The sequence below is a fragment of the Triturus cristatus genome, chromosome 6, assembly GCF_964204655.1.
Source record: "Triturus cristatus chromosome 6, aTriCri1.1, whole genome shotgun sequence".
NCBI classification, from domain to species: domain Eukaryota; kingdom Metazoa; phylum Chordata; class Amphibia; order Caudata; family Salamandridae; genus Triturus; species Triturus cristatus.
The window spans coordinates 1,402,906,527-1,402,931,024 of record NC_140589.1 but is presented as its reverse complement, the minus strand read 5'-3'; the positions used below and the strand labels follow the sequence as shown (position 1 = coordinate 1,402,931,024).

At 47.0% G+C, this 24,498-nt stretch overlaps 1 protein-coding gene across 20 annotated transcripts in view; it reads left to right on the top strand.

Moving 5' to 3' along the window:
* REPS1 (RALBP1 associated Eps domain containing 1) overlaps window positions 1–24,498 on the top strand; it is an 894,243-nt gene that overhangs the window by 667,761 nt on the left and 201,984 nt on the right. For 15 of the 20 annotated variants that reach the window (XM_085612456.1, XM_085612466.1, XM_085612457.1 and 12 more), the window contains one exon: window positions 4,001–4,071. In XM_085612456.1, coding sequence (XP_085468582.1) covers window positions 4,001–4,071 — 71 coding nt within the window. The remainder of the gene's footprint in view (window positions 1–4,000; window positions 4,072–24,498) is intronic. The other 5 variants (XM_085612455.1, XM_085612454.1, XM_085612448.1 and 2 more) reach the window with 1 other exon arrangement.

Genomic DNA, 24,498 nt, shown 5'->3' with positions numbered 1-24,498 from the left:
GGTCTTTGTGTTATGTTGACAATCAGCAATGATTTTAATAATTTTTTTAAATCTTCAGCCCATTTTTGCATGTTTGCTACCTAAGGTCTCCAATTGAGAGTCCTAGTTTTTTTCCAGTAAGTGGTCATCAATCATTTGTTTAATACATTTGCCAGGTAAATGTTGATTATTTTGGATTCTTTTTCTTAGGTTGATATATTAACTGATTAGGCTTGTCCTGATTTCACCAAATTATTTTACCAGTTATTTCAAGATAAGTCCATTGTTTTAGTCCATTATTGAGAGGGCAGGTCCATATTGTGGAAAAGTCTACTTTGACATATTGCATCTGTGGCATGAGTTCAGTGATAGCTACTAAATTAAATGTTACTTGTTCTCTAGGCGTGGGATAAGTCCTATGTAAATAGCAGTAGTTTAAATTAAGTGTTTCTCAATACTATGGGTGTCTGTACTGTTGTCTGTTCATCATTAGATATTGGTTATTTCCCGACCTATGTCTGCTGTCTATTTGTCTCTCAGTACCCCTAATTCTCTCCTAGCTTGATTCAGTAAGCTCCTGTGTAGTTGTTACTTGATGCCTTCATTGCCCATTGGGAATAAGGTTTGCAGGGCTCAATGAGAAGGGGGTTCTTTCTCACCCTTAGTGTTTACTAATCCAAAGAGCATCCCATAGTAGAGGAACTGACCCGATGATTACCCTAAACGCTGCCACTATCTCTAGAAATGGCTTCACCATACCATTGACAGAAAAGGTTATCTAATGTCGCTATGCATTTGTTCATCCACAAGTTAAGCCAGGCAGAACATTTTGATTTACCTTGCACAGGTAAGCTGATATCTTGAGCATGTATGCAACTTTTGTGCCTGTCTATTCTGATAGAGACTTCTAGTGGCAGATTTTTCACGTTTTATATTTTCCCCAGGCATCATACTGGATCTGGAAACTTTTCAGAAGTACCTCTGCTCAACGGAAGGTAGCACCTTGCACCTCTGCACTGACTGCATTTCCCACCGGAAATTACATGTGTGGCATATTTAGGCGCCACTCCTGCGCTCTGACTAATCCTGGGTGTAGGACTACGCTACGCTCGCGTAGTTTGCGTAGTTTGTGCAACTACGCGCTATGCGAATTGCACGTAGCACAGTGCAAAAACGCGTAGCGGGCATTATTTGCTTGCTCGTGGTCCTCAACGTCAAGTTGGCGACCGCGATCGAGCAAAATGACTTTTTCCTCGTTCACGATCAGCAACATCAAGTTGGCGAGCGTGGAAAATAAACCTCCCGGCGAGATTCTCAACGCAGGGAGGTCAGGTTTCTCATTACGAGTGGTCGCGTATGCTCGCGACCGCTCGCGATGAGAAACTACCAGTCCGCGTTGAGAAAACTGCAGCTCGAGTAGATTTGTACAGAAAACGACTGCTTGCACTGTGCAAGATACCGTTTGCAATGATTGCACAGTGCGGACAAGCATCTGGCACTGTGCAATCAGTGCGAACAGCATTTTTCCTACCGCACTACGCAGCTCGCGTAGCTTGCGAAGTTCACTTCGCGTAGCTACGCGTAGTGCTACTACGCAAACTACGCCCAGGGTTAGCTCTGACAGCAGTTTCTTTCATGCTTCTAGACATGGATATGGAGCTCCCTTCCTTGCTTCTTTGAGACTTGTATGCCAATGTTTTTCCAGTTTGCAAGGGATGTCACCCCTCAAAACTACGAGTTTCAAGTCCTGTAGGGGCTATCGCAAGCCTATGTCTGTGACGAGACCCCACCAGGAATGCCTGTGGTGCCTGGGCTCGAGCCATGACTCCAAGGCTTGCACTGACTACACGTCAATAAACCCGAAGGCCCTCAGGTAACGTGAGGCCTACACTACTCATCAAGCATAAGAAGAATGTGCGTTAAGAGCGCTCCAGGTCATGGCTGTGTCCAAGGTTTGTTCCGGATCTTGTTTCCAGAATTGCAAGAGCCGTTCGAGAGGCCAGTCTCCATCCCTCTCCAAGTCTAAAGGTAAATCCAAAAAAGAAACACAAGAAGTTGAAGTGTAATTCCACGACCTTGTGACCTGGGTAGGCATGGGGGTGGTGCCACTCTTCTTGACCTCGTTCTTGAAGTCGGCCAACTTCGTAGCCGCTCCCTTAACTTGTGCTGGTATAACCTGAGTTTTCTGGGCAGAATACCACATCACGTTAGATTGAAGAGTTTAGTTCAGCCATGCTTGGGCTCCCTTCCGACTCCCTATGGCGTGCCTTCGGTCCCCTAGGAGCCGCAAAGCCCAGCATCTGGGATACAGCTGGCAGTTTCACCCTCGGCGCCAGTTGGACCCTTCAAGCTTGTTTTTTCTTCAGCTCCACTTCTGACCCAGGTATCGACTCTGAGACCTGTGCCAGCCCTGGGTTCCTCAATAGCTGGGGATGAGGAAGCAATCGTTCTCTCCGACGTTGTGTTGGCGCCGGTCCGACATCAGCCAATGTTGTACCCAAATCCAACCAAGGCACCGCTTTCTTTATTGGCCATTCCAATTCCTCAAGGGAGACTCTCCTCCTTGCACTCCCTTTTTGTCACCCATTCTGCTTACTATGACAAGGGTGATAATTTTGCTCAGTGATAAACCAATAACAATTTGTATGAAGACTTGCAGAAGGCTAGTGGGCTCGACATATTTTGCAAATTCCTTTTCTGTAGGATCCTGTGGTGGGTCCTCTGCTGAGGTGGAGGAGCGTCGCCCCACAGGAAAAATAAAATTATAACACCATGTTATTTTTTTTTTGTTTACATTTGTATATTGAGTTTTCATTTAACAATACAAAACGCACAATGAGCATTCGCATATAATTATTGCAGAAGAGAATCGCCAATCGAACGCTACTGTACCCATGCAACATGCTTGATCTGCTTACGTCTTCCTAAGCTTGCAACATATTGGTCGTGGTGAGGTATTGCGTAACAGGAAGTTAACACTGTGTGTAATAACTTTACAATCACCATGGTAGGGTGTTAACTGTCGCCCGATGCAGTGTGTCGCTGCCCTCCAGTGGTGCATGTTACCTCTGCGTCAGCATTGTCTGTGTTGAGGCCAAACAGTGATGCACACTTGGCATTTCTCCACCCGGTTGTAATGTACAGCCTGGGTGGAGAACATTAGAAGCCTCCCACTCCCTGTCGGCGCTCTGACCAATCACAATGCTGCTGTCATGCTGGTGACCGCAGCATCGTGATTTGCTATGGGAGCCTGGCTGCTTCCTTTTTCGTGCGCCTCCCGAAGAGGACGGAGGCCGACAAGTAATTGCATTTTTCTTTTAATTTCTTTTTTCTTTATACCCTCCCTCCCTTCCTACCCCACCACTACTGCCCAGTAGCAGCAGCTACTGGTAGGACCCCCTAAAAGAGGTTATCTGGATAATTTGTCTCCTATTGTACACATGTAGAGCGATCCTTTCTGCTGGAGGAGCCAATTACTTCATTTATAAACTAGAATACAGATTTAAAGATTTTGAGTGATAGGAAGACACAACCCTTCATCTTTGCCCAGTCTTACCCCACGCTTTTTTTGTAATTAATTATTTTCTTTTGTTGTATGTTTTTATCTTGCATTCTGGAATGCTGGAATCACCACTGTGCTATCCATATACTTTTTTTTCTCTTCACGTGATGACCATTTCAAAGATTTGTTATGCTCTTGCTAATTGTATTAAACCTAAAAGTGCCCAGAGTGGGATTTGTTTATGCCAGAGTTTGCGTACGGGCTTATAAATTGGTGGGTATAATACTTCAAACTAGTTTGTTAATTCCAAGCAACTAGGCTTTTCAAGGCATTTTAGAATTTGAATTTCTTGTTCTTTCGCTTTGCAAAATGTTAACAGAGTGGAGGTGTGTTCAGTACGTTTTATAGTTTTTATGAGATTATTACTTAATTGCTCTCCATGTAAATTCAGTGCTTCTGAGATTAAAATAACTCATTAACTTGAATAATATATATTTAAATATATACATATTTTTAAAGCAGGCCAACAACAACCTTCAGTAGCTGTTGCCTACCCGCCGGCGGTACCTCCAAGACCTCCACACTCACAAGTAAGTGCAATTGCTTTACAGTTTGCTTATTAGAGAAGGATCCAAATTATTGCTTACATCGTTAAGTATATTTCAGCATTTCAATAACGTACTATGTTCACTATCGTGTGTGCCGTTGAATGTACAATACCTGATTAAAATCTGGATATGCTTTCGTATTAAGCACAAATATTAGATTTTGGAGCGTAGACATTGATTTTGTTGCCATACGATATGACTATAATCAAGGACCATGCTGCTGCAAACTGATGCACACACAATTGGCAAAATGCTATTTTTCAGGTTTAATGTTACATAATTTAATTTCTTGTTAAGATATGCTGCATATGTAATAAATATGTATCTCCAAATGGCAATAAAATGTTGTTTAAAAAAAAGGAGTAGGCGAATGCATATACCTAATGATCTACTTGTTGAAAACAACAGAACTCTGTCAGAGGACTTAAGAATCCAGCAGAACCTCCCTTTTTAAAGAAATAATTAAAATATCATCTCTACTGGCTTTTCGTGAAATAAGATTTGATGTGCTGTTGGCATTAGGCCTTTCAAGCTACTAATGTGTTTGTTTTGCATGTAACCAATATATTCTTTTAATATGATAGTACCTTCTCTGTATAACACACTAATGCTTCATGGTACCATACCTCTGTAGTAAAATGTTAAATATAATGTATATATAAATATATTTATTTTAATATTACCTACTGGTGGTCGCCAGTAGGTAGTTATAGTTAGAACCTAGTTTCCATAGGAAAAACATTTTTTGATTTGCTAATAACTTTGGCGTCTTTTGACAAGAGTTCGCGAAATTCTCTAAATAAAAGCTCTATCCAGGCCAGCGCCTATCCTGAAAGTTTGGGGGTGATTTGTCAAGCGGGGGCTGAGAAAAAAGGGGGTCCCAAAAGGAGTTTTCTCCATGTTAATTTCCATAGGAAATATTATTACAGGCTACAGCCCGAACTGCTTAACGGAATTACACCAAATTTGGCAAAAAGCTAGTGCTTGATTCAGAAAGCGTCTTTTCTTTTTTTTTTTTTTTTAAAAGGTGTAAATCCGTTCAGTAGTTGTTGAAAAATTCAAAAAATAAAAGTTTCGATATCTGGGGCAGTGGTGGGTTCGCGCACCCTCCCGACCGCGCGCTTCACTGTGATTAGGTACCATGCCCACAAGCTTCACTGTGATTGGCTGCCAACACTCCAAACCAGGAAGTGTTGGCAGCCATCTTGTGACCCGGTAGAACCGAGTTACAAGAAAAGTCAAAAAATTATTTATTGGGGGAGGAGCCTAGCGCGCAACCAAGATGGCCGCGTAGGCTTACGGCTCCGCAACCTCCCACGTCTATCCTGACTTAATCCTGGTTTATTCGACGGGCGTTTGCAGATGAACTTGCGCTGAGGTGCCACCAGTTTTCCAAATCCGGATCGGACGCCGGGAACCGGAATGGTTTTTTTTGTTTTTTTTTTTAAACCTTTATTACAGAATGCAAAAGATATACAAAGATGGGCCTACAACCTTCAGGCCGGCCGCTAGCAAACAGTGAGAGCATAAAATACAGTCATTAAACACAAGCGGCAAGTGATAAAGGTCCCAGAAGTCGAGGGAAGCGTTGGCGGCCACACCGGCCGGACCCCCCAAATGGCGGTTCCATTTTTTAGAAGAAACCACAAACAAATCCACAAGGCAGCAAAAGTCAAAGCAGCATTATGAGCTCCCCCGGGGAGGACCCTACCGATCCACAGGAATAGGGGGGGGGGGGACAGGCCGGGACAGAAACAAAGTAGACACAATGCCCAGAACCAAGGTGACCAGCAGACTAGGGAGACTGGGCCACTGCCAAGTCAGGCGTCAGCGGCGGGGTACAAATCCCGCCACGATAGGAGTTCCAGGGGCCCCACACCTTCACCCATTTCCCAGGCTTACCTCTAGCCACATACACTACCTTCTCCCGAAACATACACCAATCCATGTTGTCCTTCCACACCGACACCGTTGGTGACCTCTGGGAGCCCCACAATTGTGCTATGTCACGCTTGGCCACCATATATCCCAGAGTCACCCACCACGTCTGCGGCACCGTATAATCAGTCGGATCCCACACATTTAGCAGAAGGGAACCGGAATGGTTGCACTCCGAAGTTTGCGGCCTGCTCTTGCCTTGGTCCCGATCTCGAGCTGGTGAAGTGCCCGTGTACGAAGTGAACAACAACAGCGGCTGGCTGGGCTCGACCTGTCACGGACCCCGCACTTTCACTTTCGTTTTCAAGCTCGTTTTCTGATATCGGCTGAGAGACTTTGGTGTTTCAGAGGGGCGCGGACGGCGGAGTGTCTGGCCTGACTCTCGGACTATACATGGGCTTACTGTCGGCGACGGCTGTGTTCAATTGAATTAGCTACCTGGCCCCTTTTTCCTGGTGCGGGCGGGTGCCAACCTTGGTGGCCTCCGGACGATGGCGGCGAGACTAGACGGAGACAAGTCAAAACCCAAGTCAACTCGGAGGGATGCCTATACCCAGGTCAATAATATCGATCGATATGCACAGGCAAAGGGATCCCCTGGTGGCTCGCATAAATCGCCTGAGAGGTCTAAAGAGGTCTCAGACCCATCGTCAGAATTGACTTTGCTGGACGTCATGGGCGCCATTGAGGAGATGAAGACCGCTGTGGGTCAGCAGTTTGATACCTTGGCTCATAAATTGGACGCGGTCCTGATCGATGTGAATTTGGTCAGGGCAGACCTGTCCAAAACTAACGAGCGGGTCGACTCCTTGAGTCAAGCGGCGTCGAGTCTAACTGTTGACGTGGCCGCCCTGCAGACGGAGGTCCGTAGGTTGCGGCTAGCCAGTGACCTAACGGACCGTCGACTTGAGGACTCCGAAAGCAGGGCTAGACGGAACAATGTTCGTATCATTGGAGTGCCGGAAAGGTCGGAGGAATCTGCTGCGGATCTTTTTGTGGAGGATCTGGTGACCAATCGTCTCGCGCCCAAGGGACTGAGCAAGTTCTTTGCGGTGGAGCGGGCCCACTGGATTCCGGGTGGTGCGCCCAAAGTGGGTGCTCCCCCGCGGCCTATAATCGCCCGACTCTTTAACTTTCGGGATAGGGATGCTATCCTTCAGGCGTCGAGGGGGGCCGGGCCGCTGAAGTTTGAGAACTCTAATGTCAGCTTTTACCCGGACTTCACGCAAGCGGTCCAAAAACAACGGCTGGGATTTTTGGGCGTCAAGCGGCGCTTGAGGGACATGGAGCTGAAGTATGCGATGTTATTCCCGGCTAGGCTGCGGGTTGAGTTCCGGGGTCGCTCACACTTTTTCGACCGTCCGGAGGCGGTTGGAGACTGGTTGGATGCCCTGCCTCGGGGACAGCATCGAGACAGTCGGACGGCGGAGAGCGGACAGGATTTGGTGGAGCAGGACTAGAACTTGGTTCCTGGTGATGGACTGGACTGGTGACGTTTTGTACCTTGGCTCAACTGGACCCTAGTTTGGCACAATATGCCCTCCAAATGCCTGGGGGTTGTGGGGAGCTTATTGGGGTCCTTTCCTCCTTCTGGGGTTCTTTTTGTGGTATATGTTAGGGCGACAGGCACACTGCGAGTTGGGGGGGCTGTTTGGGCTCAAGCAGGGGTGCAGGGAGGGGGGAGTTGTGGTTTGGGGATTGTGGGGGAGGGGGGTTGTTGGGGATTGTTTGTTTGTTTCGCAAGGCAATGTGAAGTTCTCTGCTGACTTATCCGGTTTGTGCTTTCCGGGATATGGGTATCATGCACGGGAGTGGGATGGGGGGTAAGGGGATTGAGAATCCTTTCGTGGAATGTAAATGGACTGGGGGACAGGATCAAGCGCAGGGTCGTGTTGCAGTTTTTGAAACGGACTTCGCCCGACATTGTTTTCCTGCAGGAGACACATTTGATTGGGAACTCCTTCCATGCCCTAATTAGGAGGGGCTATCGCCTTGCCGCTCACTCTGGTTTCACCTCTGGCTCTAGGGGAGTGGGCATTTTGGTTAGGGCCTCTCTCCCATTGGAGGTGGACGAGGTGCTTCACGATGATAGGGGGCGCTATGTGGCACTGGTGGGGAGATGGGAGGGTAGGACTGTTTCGCTCGTTGCTGTGTATGTGCCTCCGGGTTTACAGACGGCTACATTTGCTGATTTGGGGCGTTTGGTCCTGGGACTCCCTGGGGGGGTTCTGGTGTTGGGGGGTGACTTTAATGCTGTTGTCTCCGGGTTGGAGGACTGTCACCCCCCCAGGGATCTCCCTAGGGCTCAGGCCTGGTTGGGTGGCTTTTTGGACACCTTGGGACTTGTAGATTGCTGGAGATTGATGCACCCGGGACAGGCGCAATATACCTTTCACTCGGGGGCCCATGGGAGTCTCTCGAGACTTGATTACATGCTTATGCCGGCGATCCAAGCTGGTATGATTGGGGAGGTGCGTCATTTAGCCCGTGGTATTTCTGACCATTCCCCTATATGTTTGCAATTGAAGGTTGTCCCTGGGGCAGAGGGGAGAGTAGCACCCGTTAGCCCTTGGTATATACGTAACCCTAAGATCCGCGCGGAACTGGTCAAGTCCACTGATCACTACTTCAATGATAATGTGGGGTCCGTGTCGTCGGCCGTCTCCCTATGGGAGGCTTATAAAGTGGTGATCAGGGGGCAGGCCTCGTCCCTTATCTCCCATGCTAAGAGGTGCGAGAGAGCAGAGGTGGTTCGCCTGGAAACTGAAATAGCTGAAATGGAGGAGGACTTGGAACGTGGAGTTACTGATGAGAAATTGCACGTTTACGGCCTCAAACAATCAGATTATAGAGCGCTAGTCACGGAACCCGCTAAAGGGATGAGTAGAGAGCAGCAAGGACGACTGTATGATGTGGGGGATAAGGCCGGAAAGTTGATTGCTTGGTTGGATAAGAAGGAGAGAGCGAGCAGGGTGGTGCCCGTTGTGGAGAGAATGGATGGAGTGCGTGTGACTGACCCGGTGGAGATCGTTGACTGCTTCGCGGATTATTTCCGCGGGGTATACTCTCCGGTTTCTGTGCGTTCGGAGGAGGATTCTCATCTGTTGCTTAGAGACATTGCATTGCCAACCCTATCGGAGGCTGATGCAGTATTGATGGAGGCGAAGTTGTCGTCAGATGAGATCGCTCTGGCCACTCGCTCGATCGCATTGGTTAAGGCTGTGGGTCCTAATGGTCTTCCCATCGAACTATATAAGTTGCGTCCCGATAAGATAGCGCCGTATCTTCGGGACATGTTTTTCGCGGCACGTGCGGCGGGCTTCCTCCCCCCTGACCAACGCCTCGCCAACATAGTTGTGATACACAAAGAGGGGAAGCCGCGAGATCGCTGCGCCTCCTATCGGCCCATTTCGCTGTTGAACGCGGAACCCAAAATTCTGGCTAAGGTATTGGCTAATCGACTGGTTCGGGTCGTGGGCGACTTGATTCATCAGGATCAATCCGGTTTCATACCCCATCGGAATACCGCTCTGAATTTGAGCCGGTTGCACGGCGTGCTTGCTAGAGCGGAGTTTATACGTGAGCCGGCCATCTTGGCATCTTTAGATGCTACTATGGCGTTTGACACTTTGGAGTGGACGTATATTTGGGCCGTGTTGGCGAAATTTTGGTTCGGCCCTGAGTTTATTGGTTGGGTAAAATTACTATATGCTGACCCACTGGCTCAGGTGGTGGTGAATGGTAGGGTGTCGGCTCCCTTCGCACTGGGGAGAGGTACGCGGCAGGGATGTCCGTTGTCACCCCTTCTCTTTGCACTTTCTTTGGAGCCTCTCGCCGGCTGGTTGCGTTGGGAGCCGTCGCTGCGAGGCATTAGATGGACGCCGGAGTTGGAAGACCGTGTCTCTCTCTACGCGGATGACATCCTTCTGTATCTCACCTCTCCCCGACAGTCGCTAATTGTATTGGTGGACTTACTGAATTCCTTTGGTCGCAACTCTGGCCTGGTCATCAACTGGGCCAAGTCATGTGTTTACGTCCTCTCGGGCGAGGCCCCCCTCCTGCCACGGGATTGCCCCATCCAGATTGCTACACTGGGGTTCAAATATTTGGGAATCTTTATCTCTCTGGATCCCGCGGTCCGCTATGAGCGAAACCTTCTCCCTCCCCTCCAGCGATTAAAGGCCGACGTCGCGAGGTGGCGACGACTTCCGCTCTCGCCGCTCGGACGGGCGGCATTGTTTAAAATGATGTCGCTACCTCGCTTCTTGTATGCTTTGCAAAATACTCTAGATGTCGTGCCGGCCCGTTATTTCCGGGAGGTGGAGGGTCTTCAGCGCCAACTGTTTTGGGACGGGCGGCCGCGGATTGCTCTCGCCAAGTTGACGCTCCCTTGGTACGATGGGGGGGGGTCGCCCTCCCCGATATTAAACGATACTATTGGGCGTCTCAGTTGGCGGCGGTGAACCACGGGATATACGGTCCTGCCTTGAATCCGGCCTTCGAGATGGATACATTTCTGCTCCCGGGTGGGGATTATAATAGGGCGCTGTACTCGGTGACCCCGGACACGCGGTTGACAGGACCCACGCAGGTTGCGATACGTGTGTGGCACGCGGCGAATGCTGAAATGGGGTGGAGGGATCGCTTGACTCGGGCGACGCCGTTGTATGCCTCCGGGCGGCTGGGCTGTTTGTGGAGATCGAAAGGCTTTGAGAAATGGGATATGATTGGTATATGTAAGGCAGGTGATCTTTGGGCGAAGGGGTCTTTCAAAACGTTTGAAATGCTTAAAACTGAATATAAATTAAACGATAGAGAGTACTTCCGGAATGCGCAAGTCTACCACGCGCTGTGTTCGGTTTTTCCGGACGTTGCTGCTATCCCCGAGTATTCCCCACTGGAGGATAGAGTGTTGGATGGCTACGTGCCCGACAGCAATATTTCTCTGATTTATAAGAAACTCATTAATGATCGCGCGGACTTGCTGCTCCGTCTGCGGGAGGCATGGACGGGCGATGGCTTGGAACTGGACGATGAGGACTGGGTATCGGCGGTGGCCTCCCCGAAAGAGGTGGCGATCCCGGCCCGCTTACGATTCGTACAGCTGAAGATCCTTCATAGAGTGTATGTCACGGGGCCCGGTTTGCTGCGTATGGGTTACTCGATGGATGGACTGTGTAAGCGTGGATGTGGCCTGCCGGGTACCTTTCTTCATATCTTATGGGAATGTTCGGAGGTTGTGCGATTCTGGAATGGTATCCACACCGTAATGGAGGAGGTCACGCACGTCGCTCTGTTGCCAGAGGCTAGGAGGTGTTTGTTGAATGTCTGGGAACCGAATGATTATAATGCGGCACAGACGCAGTGGGTGACTCTGGGGTACATGGTGGCTAAGCGTAACATTGCACAGCTATGGGGCTCCCCGAGGCCGCCCACGATCGAGGTATGGAAGGAGAATATGGACTGGTGTATGTTTAGGGAAAAGACGGTGTATGTGGCGAGAGGCAAGCCAGGGAAATGGACTAAGGTATGGGGTCCATGGAATTTATATCGTGGACGTATCTGCACCCCGCCTCTGCCATTAGAGGTCGATATTGCTTTGTCCCCCTAGCCTCGCATTCTGCGGGATGGTGTGAGGTGTGTTCCATGCTTTGTCTTCCCGTTGCCCCCCACTACCGCTTCCAGACAAGAACTGCTTTGGACACTGTACGTTGTTCCCCGTCCTGGGAAGAGCACGCGGCTATTTCGGACTCTCATTGCCTTGAGTGTGTTTTATATTTAATAGAAAATAAACTGTTTTTTCCGATTGCTCCTGGCCTATGGCCACGGCCTGTTACATGTGCTCGCGAACTGCCGGGAGCTTTGCCTCTGGTTCATTTGAATGTGTGGCGTTGCACTGCGGGCCCTCGGGCTCTATAGCGGCCGGCCCTGGTGGTTGTAGGCCCTTGTCTGTATTTTATCGTGTACCAACGGTTTCTAATAAAAAAAAAAATCAAAAAACAAAGAAAAATTATTTATTTTTTTATAAAAAAAATTTTTTTAAACGGACTGTGCACTAGGTGCGGATCCGGACAATTTTTAAATGAAGCGGGGCTCCCCCACTTCATTAAAATGAGCCCCCAGGTGGGCCAGGTTCCAGGGGCAATCCTATAATTATAATGCGTGGGCCTGCGGGGCCACCTCCTCCCCGGGGCTTTGAAAATAGAGGGAGGGGGGCCGTGCGGTCCCCCCTCCTGGAGCGCTTGATGGCCCTGGGGACCGCCACCCCCCAGGGCCTGCTCCTGCAATGTCCCGGGGTTTGCACCCCCAGGACTTTGCCGTTTGCTATGACAGGGGGGAGCATAGCTTCCGTCCTGTGATAGCAGACCGTGGTTTGCTTCGTTGAAGCGAGAGGAGGAAAACCTTGTCTCGCTTCAATAAAGGAAGGAGAATTGCTTTTGGGCAAGGGAAGCTGCATGTTAGCAGATCCTGTTGCCCAAATGCAATGCTGGCTTCCGCAGGAGACGGGGAGCCGGCGGTAACGTGGGGACATTGGGGCTCCCCCCACGGTCCCCAACAGTGAGGACAGACCCTAGGGGATGGGGTCCCCGGGGCCAGAAGTGGGCTGGGAGGGGGGCCATGCGGTCCCCTTCCCCTTTAAAAAAAAAAAAATATGAAAATGAATGTTTAAAAAAAAAAAAAAAAGTTTGAAGTCGTGATTCATAGTATAGAGTCAGTAATGGCAGAGTACATATGACTGCACACGCCTTCATCGCTGTCCCGCCCCAGCACACCCATCCCCTCCCACCGCCCAGAGGTGTCTGCCCGCCCCTGCGCTGCTGCACCCCATCCACTCAGCGCTAACTGCCCGCTGCTGCGCAAACAAGCCTCTCTGCTCACCTTCCGCCACCGGCGTGTAAGAGGGCCCAGCACGTGCCGAGAAAAAAAGTGTGAGCGAAAACAAGAGCGAGTGTGAGAGAGAAAAAGGATGAGAGGGAGAGTGAGTGCCGACACTGCGGACAAAATCCTCACAGTTCACCTTTCCGCCACCGGTGTGTCTCTAACCATGTGCCAGGACATACTCTAGTTTTCAAGCTCACTCATATGAAACATAGTATAGAATCAATAATGGCAGAATACATACAACTGCACATGTCTTCATTGCTGTGCCGCCCCTGCGCACCCAGGTTGTTGCATCCCATCCACTCTCACCGCCCAGAGGTGTCTGCTTGCCCCAGCGCACCCATGCAGCTGCACACCATGCACTCCCAATGGCTAGAGGTGTCTGCCTGCACCTGCGCACCCAGGCTACTGCGTACCATCCACTCCCACCGCCCAGAGGTGTCTGCCTGCCCCTGCGCAACCAGGCTGCTGCACACCATCCACTCCCACCGCCCAAAGGTGAATGCCCGCCGCTGCGCAAACAAGCGTCTGCTCACCTTCTGCCACCAGCGTGTGTCCAAGAGGGCCCATGACGTGAAGGTCGCACATTTGATTCTGGGTCTTGATATCGCAATGGCCGAGAACCTATCAATGCACCGCTCCGAGGAGTGTGTGGCGTACACGCGGTCCAGCCGAGCTCACAATTCAAATCGGGTCTTGATTGCCAGGATGGTGTATCCAGACCACGCATCATCGCAGGCTGCACACCCGCTCAGCTCTGGTGACACAAACTCAGTGGAACTCACGTTATCGCCACGTGGCGGGAGGCCCTTGTCGGGCAAAGTGCCTTGGCTGCCACCAACTCTGTGTACTTCAAGTCATGGGAGAGAATGGAAATGGCCTCCAGCACGTGCGCCCGGCCCTTTTTATTGGTAGGGTCATGTGTCCAGTGACGACTGTGCTTGATGGGCGTGTTGTGGGTGTAATCCAGCCATGAGGGAGTGACTGTGGCGTACTGACAACTAGACCTGTGACCAGCAGATAACAGCAATGAAAACCTGGGCCATGTAGCGTTGTTGTCTCTCCCTGTAAGCGTAAGGGGAGTGGGCTGGCCTGGCGTATGCCAGTCCTGTGTGCGGCTGTGAGGAATGACTACGGAGCTATGGGTGTGGTTCCGTCCTGGGCTGTATGAGGAATCAACTGATGCTGGTGTCTCTGTTGTAGTGCTGCCGCCACCCGGGCCACCAGCGCCAATGTGTCACCTTGTGACCCAAGTCCCACTACATGGCCAACATGGAATGTAGGGGGAATCACTGACCCTACATTCATCCATACTTCCTCACATGAAAGAACGTGGACCTGACACATCTGTGTGGATATAAATGTTTATTGCATATTCAGTGGAGTGTTGCAGCTGTAGCAATACAGGGCCATGCAAAGTCCAAATTTCAGTTTTTAGCACATGGAGGGCAGCCAATTAGAGCCAAGCTCGTGCTCGGGGGTTAGGCTGCGCCAACTTATGTACTTAGCCAATACTCCGCAAATCCCCAAGTACTTATAAATTCACTATATACTCTCCTTGCAGTACTCTAATGATCCAGTCTATACACATGTACTTATACAATGACCGAGACAAAGTTACATAACCAAAGTTTTCCTCACTGCCCGAGGTAACATGGTTGTGTGCGCTGTCCACAGCACAATGTAATGTGGTAGGGCCCAGGGGCAGCATCATGCAAACATAATGAACACACTGACACAGATCGATAGTGGAACTGGGTACGGGCACGTGCGCGCGGCTCCTTTTTATTACCATGGTCACATACCCTGTGACGTCTGTGCTGGATGCGTGTGGGGTGAGTGTAAGCCAGCCCTCAGGGAAGGATTAGTGCTGGCAACAAGTACAACAGTAATTATCGGATCATACACACAGATTCAATCATAAAAAGTCTGACTTGTGCTGCACTAAGGTAGGGGCACCAGATGTGAAATAATACACAAAAGATTCGATCATAAAGGGTCCATGAGTTGTGGTTCACTGAGATAGGGGCATTAGAAGCATTCAGCTTGTGCACAGCCAGCGATGATGCATGGTCTAGGAAGGCCGTACTTGTAGCAATGTCTGTTGCCTACTGGACTGCGTCATCTGCAATCGCAACGTGATCTTAATTGTGAGCCCTGCTGTTCGCAGTGTAGAACGAAGGCAGAAGTCAGCACAGACATCGTGGAATGCTTTTTGTCACTTCCTCTTAACAAAATCCGAGGACATAGAGTACAATTCTGTCTGCAATTAATAAATCAAGACTGAATTCAAATTGTGAGCTCTGCTGACCGCAGTGTAGGCGTATGGAACAAAAGCTGAAATATATATGGATTACATTGTCGAAAGATGAAATATGTATGGAATACATTGTCGAAATGTGTAGGTTTCTGGGACGTTGTAGTTATTTGCCTACTGGACTCTGAAATTAATGAGTCAAGACTGAATTTGAGTTGTGAGCACCGCTCACCGCAGTGTAGGCCGGAGGCAGCGGTCAGCAAGGGCCCGCCGGCACGTGGCATAGGGTTGAGCTGCTCAGTTAGTGGCACAGGAAGAATTCAGCGTGTGCGCAGCCTGAAATAATGCGTGGTCCGGGCAGGCCGCACTGGTAACAATGTCTTTTGTCTAATAAATTCTGACTTAATAAGGCTACGTGGCGATGACTTATGGTGCACAGAGTTAGTGGTACCTGAAGCATTCAGCGTGTGCGCAGCCTGCGATGATGCGTGGTTCGGGCGAGCCGCACTGGGAGCAATGTCTCTTGCCTACTGGACTGTCTCATCTACAATCGCGAATCGATCTGAATTGTGAACCCTGCTGTCCGCAGTGTACATCGAAGGCAGTAGTCTGTACAGACATAACTCTGTGGTGCTGTGCCGCTGGGTTCGCAGGGGGCCTGTTTCGAAGAAGCCCGCGGTCACGGTGGCAGCCTCGTAGCAGGTTGAGGCCCAAAGCTTTGGCAGACGCGTTGGCCTTCCCAGAAGTGAACCACGCCCAGATCCCCGGCCTATTTATTCACACTTCTATGCTAGAATGGCATATGTTGGACCAGCCCGCTCCCCTTCAGGTTCCGCTGACAGGGGGGGGACGGCACACCTACATGACCGATATCTTCCCCGCTGCCTGAGGTAACATGGTTGCGTCCACTGTCCACAACAGTACAAGCACCAGCAGTATATGTACACATGGCGAAGTCTGTGCTCTGCATAGTGAGGTCTGTCCAGCACATTATTATTATTATTATTATTATTAAGCTTGTATAGCGCACAGATACCCCAACGGGGTGTCCCGGCGCTTGTGTGTGAACGTGTATACTGCTCGCTGTAAAGTGACGATTTAGCAGAATAGATACGTTTTCAGGGCTCTCCGAAAGGGAGGTTCGTCTTGAACGCTCCTGATGTACAAGGGAAGGTTGTTCCAGTGGGAAGCAGTGCAAACTTGGAACGTTTTCCCCCCAGATCGAGCCTTTTTAGCCCTTGGGGTAAAAAGAAGATGTTGAGAGCTCGATCGGAGTGAGCGGGCGTTACTGTAAGGGCGGAGACATGAGGACAGATGAGCAGAACCCTTCCCGTTGATAGCACGGTGGGCAAGGGTGAGGGCCTTAAATTCCGACCTTTTATGTACTGGGAGCCAATGCAGCCTGAGGCGGTGGGGGGTGATGTGTTCTCTAAGGGGGAGACCACAAACCAGGCGGACTGCGGCATTTTGAACTGTTTGCAAGCGCCTCTGGAGACCTTTAGATAGTCCCAGATAGAGGCCATTGGCGTAGTCAAGATGGGAGGTGATTAGCGCCTGCACAATTGTTTTCCTAGTTTGATTAGGGATGAAGTTGATGAATTTTTTCATCATCCTTATTTTAGAAAAGCAGGCCACAGATACAGATTGAATCTGCTTCTTGAAGGAGAGATCACAATCCCAAATGACTCCCAGATTTTTGACGGAGTCCTTAGGCAGAGGAGGGGCGCTCAAGTCTAGAGGCCACCACAGAGTAGAATCCAGTGGAGAGGGCTGGTGAAAAAATATTACTTCGGTTTTGCCAGCATTAAGCCGGAGGCAGTTGTTATCCATCCAGTTGGCAATGCTCCGAAGACAATTTTTTAGTGGGTCGAAGGTAGACTCAGAAGGGGAATCATATGAGAAAAGAAGCTGTATATCATCCGCATAAGATGTGGCCTGTATTCCAGATTGGGAGATGATCTCGGCCAGCGGGGAAAAATATATGTTAAACAAAAGAGGGCTTAGTGAGGAGCCCTGAGGGACGCCTCACTTAAGGGGTCGACTGCATGAAGTGAAGGGGGGAGTGAATACAGCCTGAGTCCGATTGGACAAAAAGGAGGCAAGCCATTCCAAGGCCTTGCCCTGGACACCTTTTGCCTGTAGTCGGTCGAGGAGGATAGGGTGAGATACGGTGTCGAATGCTGCTGACAGGTCCAGCAGCACCAACACCGCTCTAGAACCCTCGTCAACTTTCCACCTGATAGCGTCCGCCATCTCCAGGAGGGCAGATTCGGTACTATGGCCCGGCCTGAAACCATGCTGGGAGGTGTGGAAGGCGCCGCTCCTCTCAAAGAAACCAGCCAATTGGCCATATACAAGTTTCTCCAGCACTTTGGCTGGGGCAGGGAGCAAGGAAATGGGGCGATAGTTTGCTGGTTCAGAGGGGTCTGCGGTAGCCTTTTTGATGATTGGAACCAGTCGAGCATGTTTCCAAGAATCTGGAAAGATCCCTGACAGGAGAGAGTTATTCCATATTTCGTTCAATACTGGATTGTGTTCGCTACACTTGGCATTGTGTGCATTGTTATTGATGGGTGACTTGCATCCTTCACACATACTTCCTTCCTACGTCTACCAATATTCAGCTATTGTGTGGCTGAGGGGCAATGCCGTTTTGGGAAGGTTCGCTGTTCTGCGCTCCCTTGGTGGTAGTGGGGGGGGTCTGAGGGGGAGGTCCTGGGAGTGGTGGCGGTGGGTGTTGTTGCCTTCTTGGGTGTCGGAGCTGCATGATCAGTAGCTCTATGACATCTGTTGGTCTTCAGATGTGGTTCTGGGCTGGGATCCCTTTTACACTGTAGGTAGTCGTCCTGCTTTACACCAGTAAAAGGCAGATGTTAAATTCCTACTGCTAACGCGGCTTATCGCCTGTTTTTGGATCGCATCACAGATTTCGCTGGTCATTGACAATATCAGGACGTGGTGTTTTCGTGTTATTTTTGCACTGGAACGCCTACTCTGCATATCATTTGCGTTAGTTGTCGCTCTCATTTGAGGCGATTTATTTTTTGCAAAAGCTATCACTGGAAAACTGGCAATATCGGCTGTTTTCACCAGGGTGAGAATGGGACGATAATTTAAAATCACTGAAAAAAAAACATCGGTTTAATGAACATTATAATTAGAAATTAGCATTTAAAAAACCTTAGAAATTCACTGAAAAAACCATAGGATTCATTGACGTTATAGTTAGTTGGACATTTCAGTCGTACAAAACCAGAGGTGGTTATAGTTAGTAGAGCTAACTATAACTCGCACCCCCGCAATGCACTGCTGATGACGTCACATATTACATCAGTCATGACAGTCTGTCTTATGCCCAGTGCCAGCCCAGAAAACAGGATTGCAGTTGGCATCCTGTTGCTTTCAAGTGGAGTGGAGGCACAGCCTAGTAACAGCTCCTGCGGATGTAGACTAAAGTAGTGGGAGGCCCCGCTCTCACAGGAGGAATGACACACACAGCATGACTACATTGGGTAGGGCCTTCCTCCCCCCCCCCCCCCCTCAGTACTGCACTTCCTACTTTGGCGACAGAGGCTCTGCTGGGAGTGGTGCTGCTCACCAGGACTCGGTAGGGTGGTCTGTATGTATCCTTAACACTGTGGCCTTTTATATGGTGGGACCTGCTTGGGGTGCTGCAAGGGTGTACCCTGCCCTCTTTCAGGTCTTATGCAGGTACTAAAATCAGACAGTGCTCCGCAGGGAGTTGCCCCACTGCAGTTACTGGGGCAGAATAACCTCCCAGAATAATTTAATCTGAGGTGATAGGGTGGAGCTCACAACAATGCAACTCACCCAATTTGTTGTACTAATACCTGTAAGATGAATTTACCTTATCATTTCTTACCAAACCTTTCTGACCGAATGTACTTTCCTCTGGTCAATGGACCTTTTAGTTAACTATTGTAGGCAAAAATTGACATAGGATAAAATCTCTTTAAATAACCAAGCACTCGGGAGAGTTTTAAATATTTAGCTAGTTAAATTCATGTGAGCCAAGAACCCAAATACAATTCATACACTGTTTTCTCCAAGGAAGGAAATAAAATTGAACTCAGAAAAATAGTTAAACAATGTTATTACGATGACAGTACCTGCACAGGGAGAAAATAGAGAGAGCAGTACGACATACTACACAGAATTATAGTTACCTAGGATGGTGTGGAAACCAACCCCTTGGCCAAGGAGCTGGAAAGGGTCACCTGGGACAGATAAGGTGACAAAGGTTCAGGACAGGATTCAGGGACAGGATAAATGACCTCATCTAGATAAGACGCCTGCATCACACCCCTCTCTGACACCATCTTCCTCCTCGATCTTCCGCGATCATCTTCTATTATGTGCCTCCTCGATTCTTCCGCGATCTTCTTCTAATTATTGGCTCAAATTCTAAGTCTGGAAATCAATTCTTCTTCAGCATTTATTCAGTTCTCGGACAGCATTCCGGTCTCTCAGCATCTCGGTAGTATGAGCATAACTAACTAAACTACCTCAATTATACTTTTCTAATGGCATGTACCAACTCTAAATGTTTAAAATTTATGAAACTCCTAATTCTGATTGGACAGGAAAGGGTGAATGATCATCACACCATGCTAAGTTTTAATAATTTTCTTTAGTCCATTGTTCAGCATTCCCGCCCCTTAATTTATTTTCCCAAGCTTTATTTCCCACCCGTATTTCACATTTTTATCAAAAAAAGTATACATTTAATAATTTTCTCATTCAGGATGTCTACTGCTTTCCCAGGACATGTTGCGATCGTGGCCTTGTCTGAGGTTCAAGAACATCATCATGGTTCCTGGCGGGTTACGAGTGCGCATGCGTAGAGTATCACATGGTATATGGACTTTAGTATTGCTCTGAGGCCCAAATACGAACTAAATAGAAAGAGTCAAATAAACATGTTAGAAATCAAAATAAAATGATTTCACTGTATACCACCTGTCTCTACTCTAATCTCATTTACTTATAAAAAAAATCTTTCGCATTAGCATTTTAATAAAATGGTTTAGTTTCAGCAAAAGCATGTGCTTTAACATGTGAGTTCCAAGCGGCCATCTTAGAAGCGATTGTGCAGCTGCAAAGATTTCCCGCCTAGTAAAGACTCGTCATTACTACGTAGATGTAGTTGACACATGCGGAGTACAGAATTCTGAGTTAGCTGCCATTTTAAGTCACACTCGGGTTACTTGTTAGTACGACACATATGCAAGCTTCCCCTAAACTTAAATGTATGAACTGGAATGCATGTTAGTATTTACAAACATGATTATTATGGGGAACAACCTTTACAACGCAACTTTTACAACGCACTACCATTACAACGCATTTTTTACAACGCATAATCCATTACAACGCATGACATTACAACGCATGACACTACAACGCATTTTTAAAAACTACCTTTACAACGCATTCCATTACAACGCATACTACCATTACAACGCATACCATTACAACGCATAATATTACACTATACTATCCAACACTTACCCTACTGATGCACCCCCTGGAGTTAGAATAGTAATTTTTACCCCTATACTATCCAACACTTACCCTACTGATGCACCCCCTGGAGTTAGAATAGTAATTTTTACCCCTATACTATCCAACACTTACCCTACTGATGCACCCCCTGGAGTTAGAATAGTAATTTTTACCCCTATACTATCCAACACTTACCCTACTGATGCACCCCCTGGAGTTAGAATAGTAATTTGTACCCCTATACTATCCAACACTTACCCTACTGTTGCACCCCCTGGAGTTAGAATAGTAATTTTTACCCCTATACTATCCAACACTTACCCTACTGTTGCACCCCCTGGAGTTAGAATAGTAATTTTTACCCCTATACTATCCAACACTTACCCTACTGTTGCACCCCCTGGAGTTAGAATAGTAATTTTTACCCCTACACTATCCAACACTTACCCTACTGTTGCACCCCCTGGAGTTAGAATAGTAATTTTTACCCCTACACTATCCAACACTTACCCTACTGTTGCACCCCCTGGAGTTAGAATAGTAATTTTTACCCCTATACTATCCAACACTTACCCTACTGATGCACCCCCTGGAGTTAGAATAGTAATTTTTACCCCTATACTATCTAATACTTACCTTAAATGTAATTTAATATTATGCGTTGTAATGGTATGCGTTGTAAAGGTAGTATGCGTTGTAATGGTAATGCGTTGTAAAGGTATTTTTTAAAAATGCGTTGTAGTGTCATGCGTTGTAATGTCATGCGTTGTAATGGATTATGCGTTGTAAAAAATGCGTTGTAAGTGCATGCGTTGTAAAAGTGTGCGTTGTAACGTCATACATCCGATTATTATGGTATTACAAGTTATTTGAGAGGATTGCATCCGAGCAAGTCTCTTTTATACGAGTCCTTGTTCCATCAATCCCCTCTCTGATGGCATTTTATGTCATTACTAATTTCAGATGCCAACTTTAACACATCTCAATTCCTTCTTCACCCTTTCCATTTCCTTCTTTCTCCTTATTGTACGGTAAACTCATCATCTTTTTATATAGATCTCCTTTCATTTCTTCTAATTGTATCTCATCATACTTTCTTCTTTCCCTTTTCTGTCACTTCATATCTCTTTATTTTCTTACAACATTTGAACCATATCATTATTGCTAAGACTAATAGTGTTATTCCAAATATTGGCACTATCATTTGGACTATGATGCTCTTACCTATGTTAGAAAACCAGCTCCCTATGGTAGTGATACTATTTGTTAATTTTTTCCATACACTGTCAACTTCCAGTGGTTTCTGATCTTCCTCCAATTTTGTAACATTTTTAATATATCCTCCAACTTCAACACTTTTGTCCGGAATGTAAGTGCAACAATGTTGCGCTTTCAGCATTTTACAGATTCCGCCCTCTTTTGCCAATAATATATCAAGAGCAAGTCAAATTTTGCAAAACCATAGATCTAATTGCAACCATTTCTGTGTTGATCATCAAAAATCCTCCAGCAGTGTCAGTTGATAACCGATCAACTACTGTAGATAGTTGCCAAATTTTCCGTGAATTCAGAATTACTCCTACTGAAGGTATCAATGCACTAAATATATCACATACTATTTCTGAAAAACGAGCTCTTAGTACGTGTTAGTTCCTTTTCGTCTTCATTGCTTCCAGTGATTCTTTTCACATGGTACACCTTTGGGAATACTATTCCAAAATAGCAACTCCTGTACCAATGAGCAGGCAGCCTGAAATATTGCCACACACGTCATAAACTCCAGGAAATACTGGATCTGTTCCACCTTTTAGTCCCCATCAACTAAGAAATTATGTTCACATTCACTGGAACCAATAAATGCATTGTTAGCTTCAGTCTTTAATCTATGGAGGCAGATCTTCCCTTTCTTTTCAAAGTCTAAGGACATAGCAGCATGAGTCTTGCCAGTTGTAGGAGTTTCTTCTGTTTCAGCCCATTGAGGTATTTGAGGTTTCGGTTCAGAAGCCCTTCTTTGTAACTCCTGTCTCCTTTGCTCAACTACATTCAAAAATATCTTTTCTTTTTCGTGTAATTTACATGTTAAATTATGCTTGTGTGCTTCAGCTATATCTATTGTTTTCATAGTTAGAAAATATTCTCCCATAAACTGCTTCTTTAGTACTAAGAACTGGGTTCATGCTCTTTCATATAGGAACCTCAGAAAAAAATCACATCTACATTAGAATAATAATATTGCAACTTTCCTGTTCTATAAAACAAACTTCCTAAAATACTACAAGAAATACCATAGGTTAATGGAATATGGTGCTATGTTACACCTTCTGCTACTGATGCAGGTAATTTCATACACACATAACAATCACTAACTTCCATAGTGTCCACATATTGCACTAATAACTTTGTAAATACATTTAAAGCAGTGTCATTATTTGTCACAGTGTGGTGTATATTTAACTCATCTGGTGCTTCTAAATCTACTCTGTCTCTTTTAGTCTTAGACTCATCTGGTGCTTCTAATGCTACTCTATCTCCTTTAATGCTAGCTACCCTTGCATGTGTGTTTGTGTTATTCTTTTCTTTTGTAACCATCAAATAAGGGATGGTTACTATTAGCATAACCAAATTATAAGTACCAAAAATATACTACATATGCATATTCTACATCTTTTTACACAATTTTGTTTTGGTTTTCCAGTAGCCCTATCATCAGCCATTTTGGGCTAAGACGATTTCTCTTCTTTATTTTCGAATTATTTATGAGATATAAATTCTTTGGGAATTTTCAGGTTGGTCTCACTTCTTCGACAATCTGTTCTGCGTTTATTTCTTCATCACTTTCTTCATTTAAATCTAGATTTTCGAATTCTTCAAGAATTACATATGTCCATTCAGGACCCTTGAATTTATGGTTCAATACTTTTAATCTTTGATTTCTTCGTGTGGGGTTATCAGTAGATGTCCCAGACTGACTAGAAATTTTGTCTATCTATTCAGGTTCTTCATTTATTGTTTTGAAATTATACTTTAACCTTTTAACAACACCTGGCCAGTTATCACCCCTTCTGACCCTTTTGGCTTGCACTGCACTGTCACCGAGTGTTCTTTTATTTTCATTAAGTTGTGGCACAATTTGGTTATTTTCGTTTTCAGAATCCCTCTCTGTCTGACCTTGTCCAGGGCTTATTTCTGTAACGTCATTTTCTGCCTGGATACGGTCTTCTTCCCTGGTCTGACCCTGTTCAGGTTTTATCTTGATTTTCTCTTCTTCTTCTACCTGAACTTGTTCTTCTTTTCCTAACTGGTCCTGCTCAGGTCTTACTGCACTTTGATTTTCTGCAGCCTGAACGTGTTCTTCTAGACCTATCTGTCCCTCTTCAGACTCATGAATGGTTTCATTCACTTCTGTCTGAGTAGATTGTTCTCTCCTTGTCTGATCCTGCTCAGGTTCTCCAACAGCTGTATTTTCACTTTCCTGAGCTTGTTCTTCTATACCTGACTGGTCCTCACTATTCTCCTGTCTCTCTAACTGGATTTGGCTTCTTGTTCTCACATTTACTTCAGGTATGTCAACCACTGGTATCCAGTCATCCTGACTTATGCTCGGTTGTTCTTGATCAGCTACTTCAGGATCTGTTATTCCTTCATCTGCACAACCTTCTGCAGCATCAACTGCTTGAGTCAGTTGGGGTCTTTCTTTGTCAGGTGCTGGTGCTCTCTTAGTTTGGCTTGCATGAATCCAATTAGGCAAGCCTGCACACTTCACTGCTGTTGTTGTAACCAATATAACCTGATGTGGTTTTTCCCAC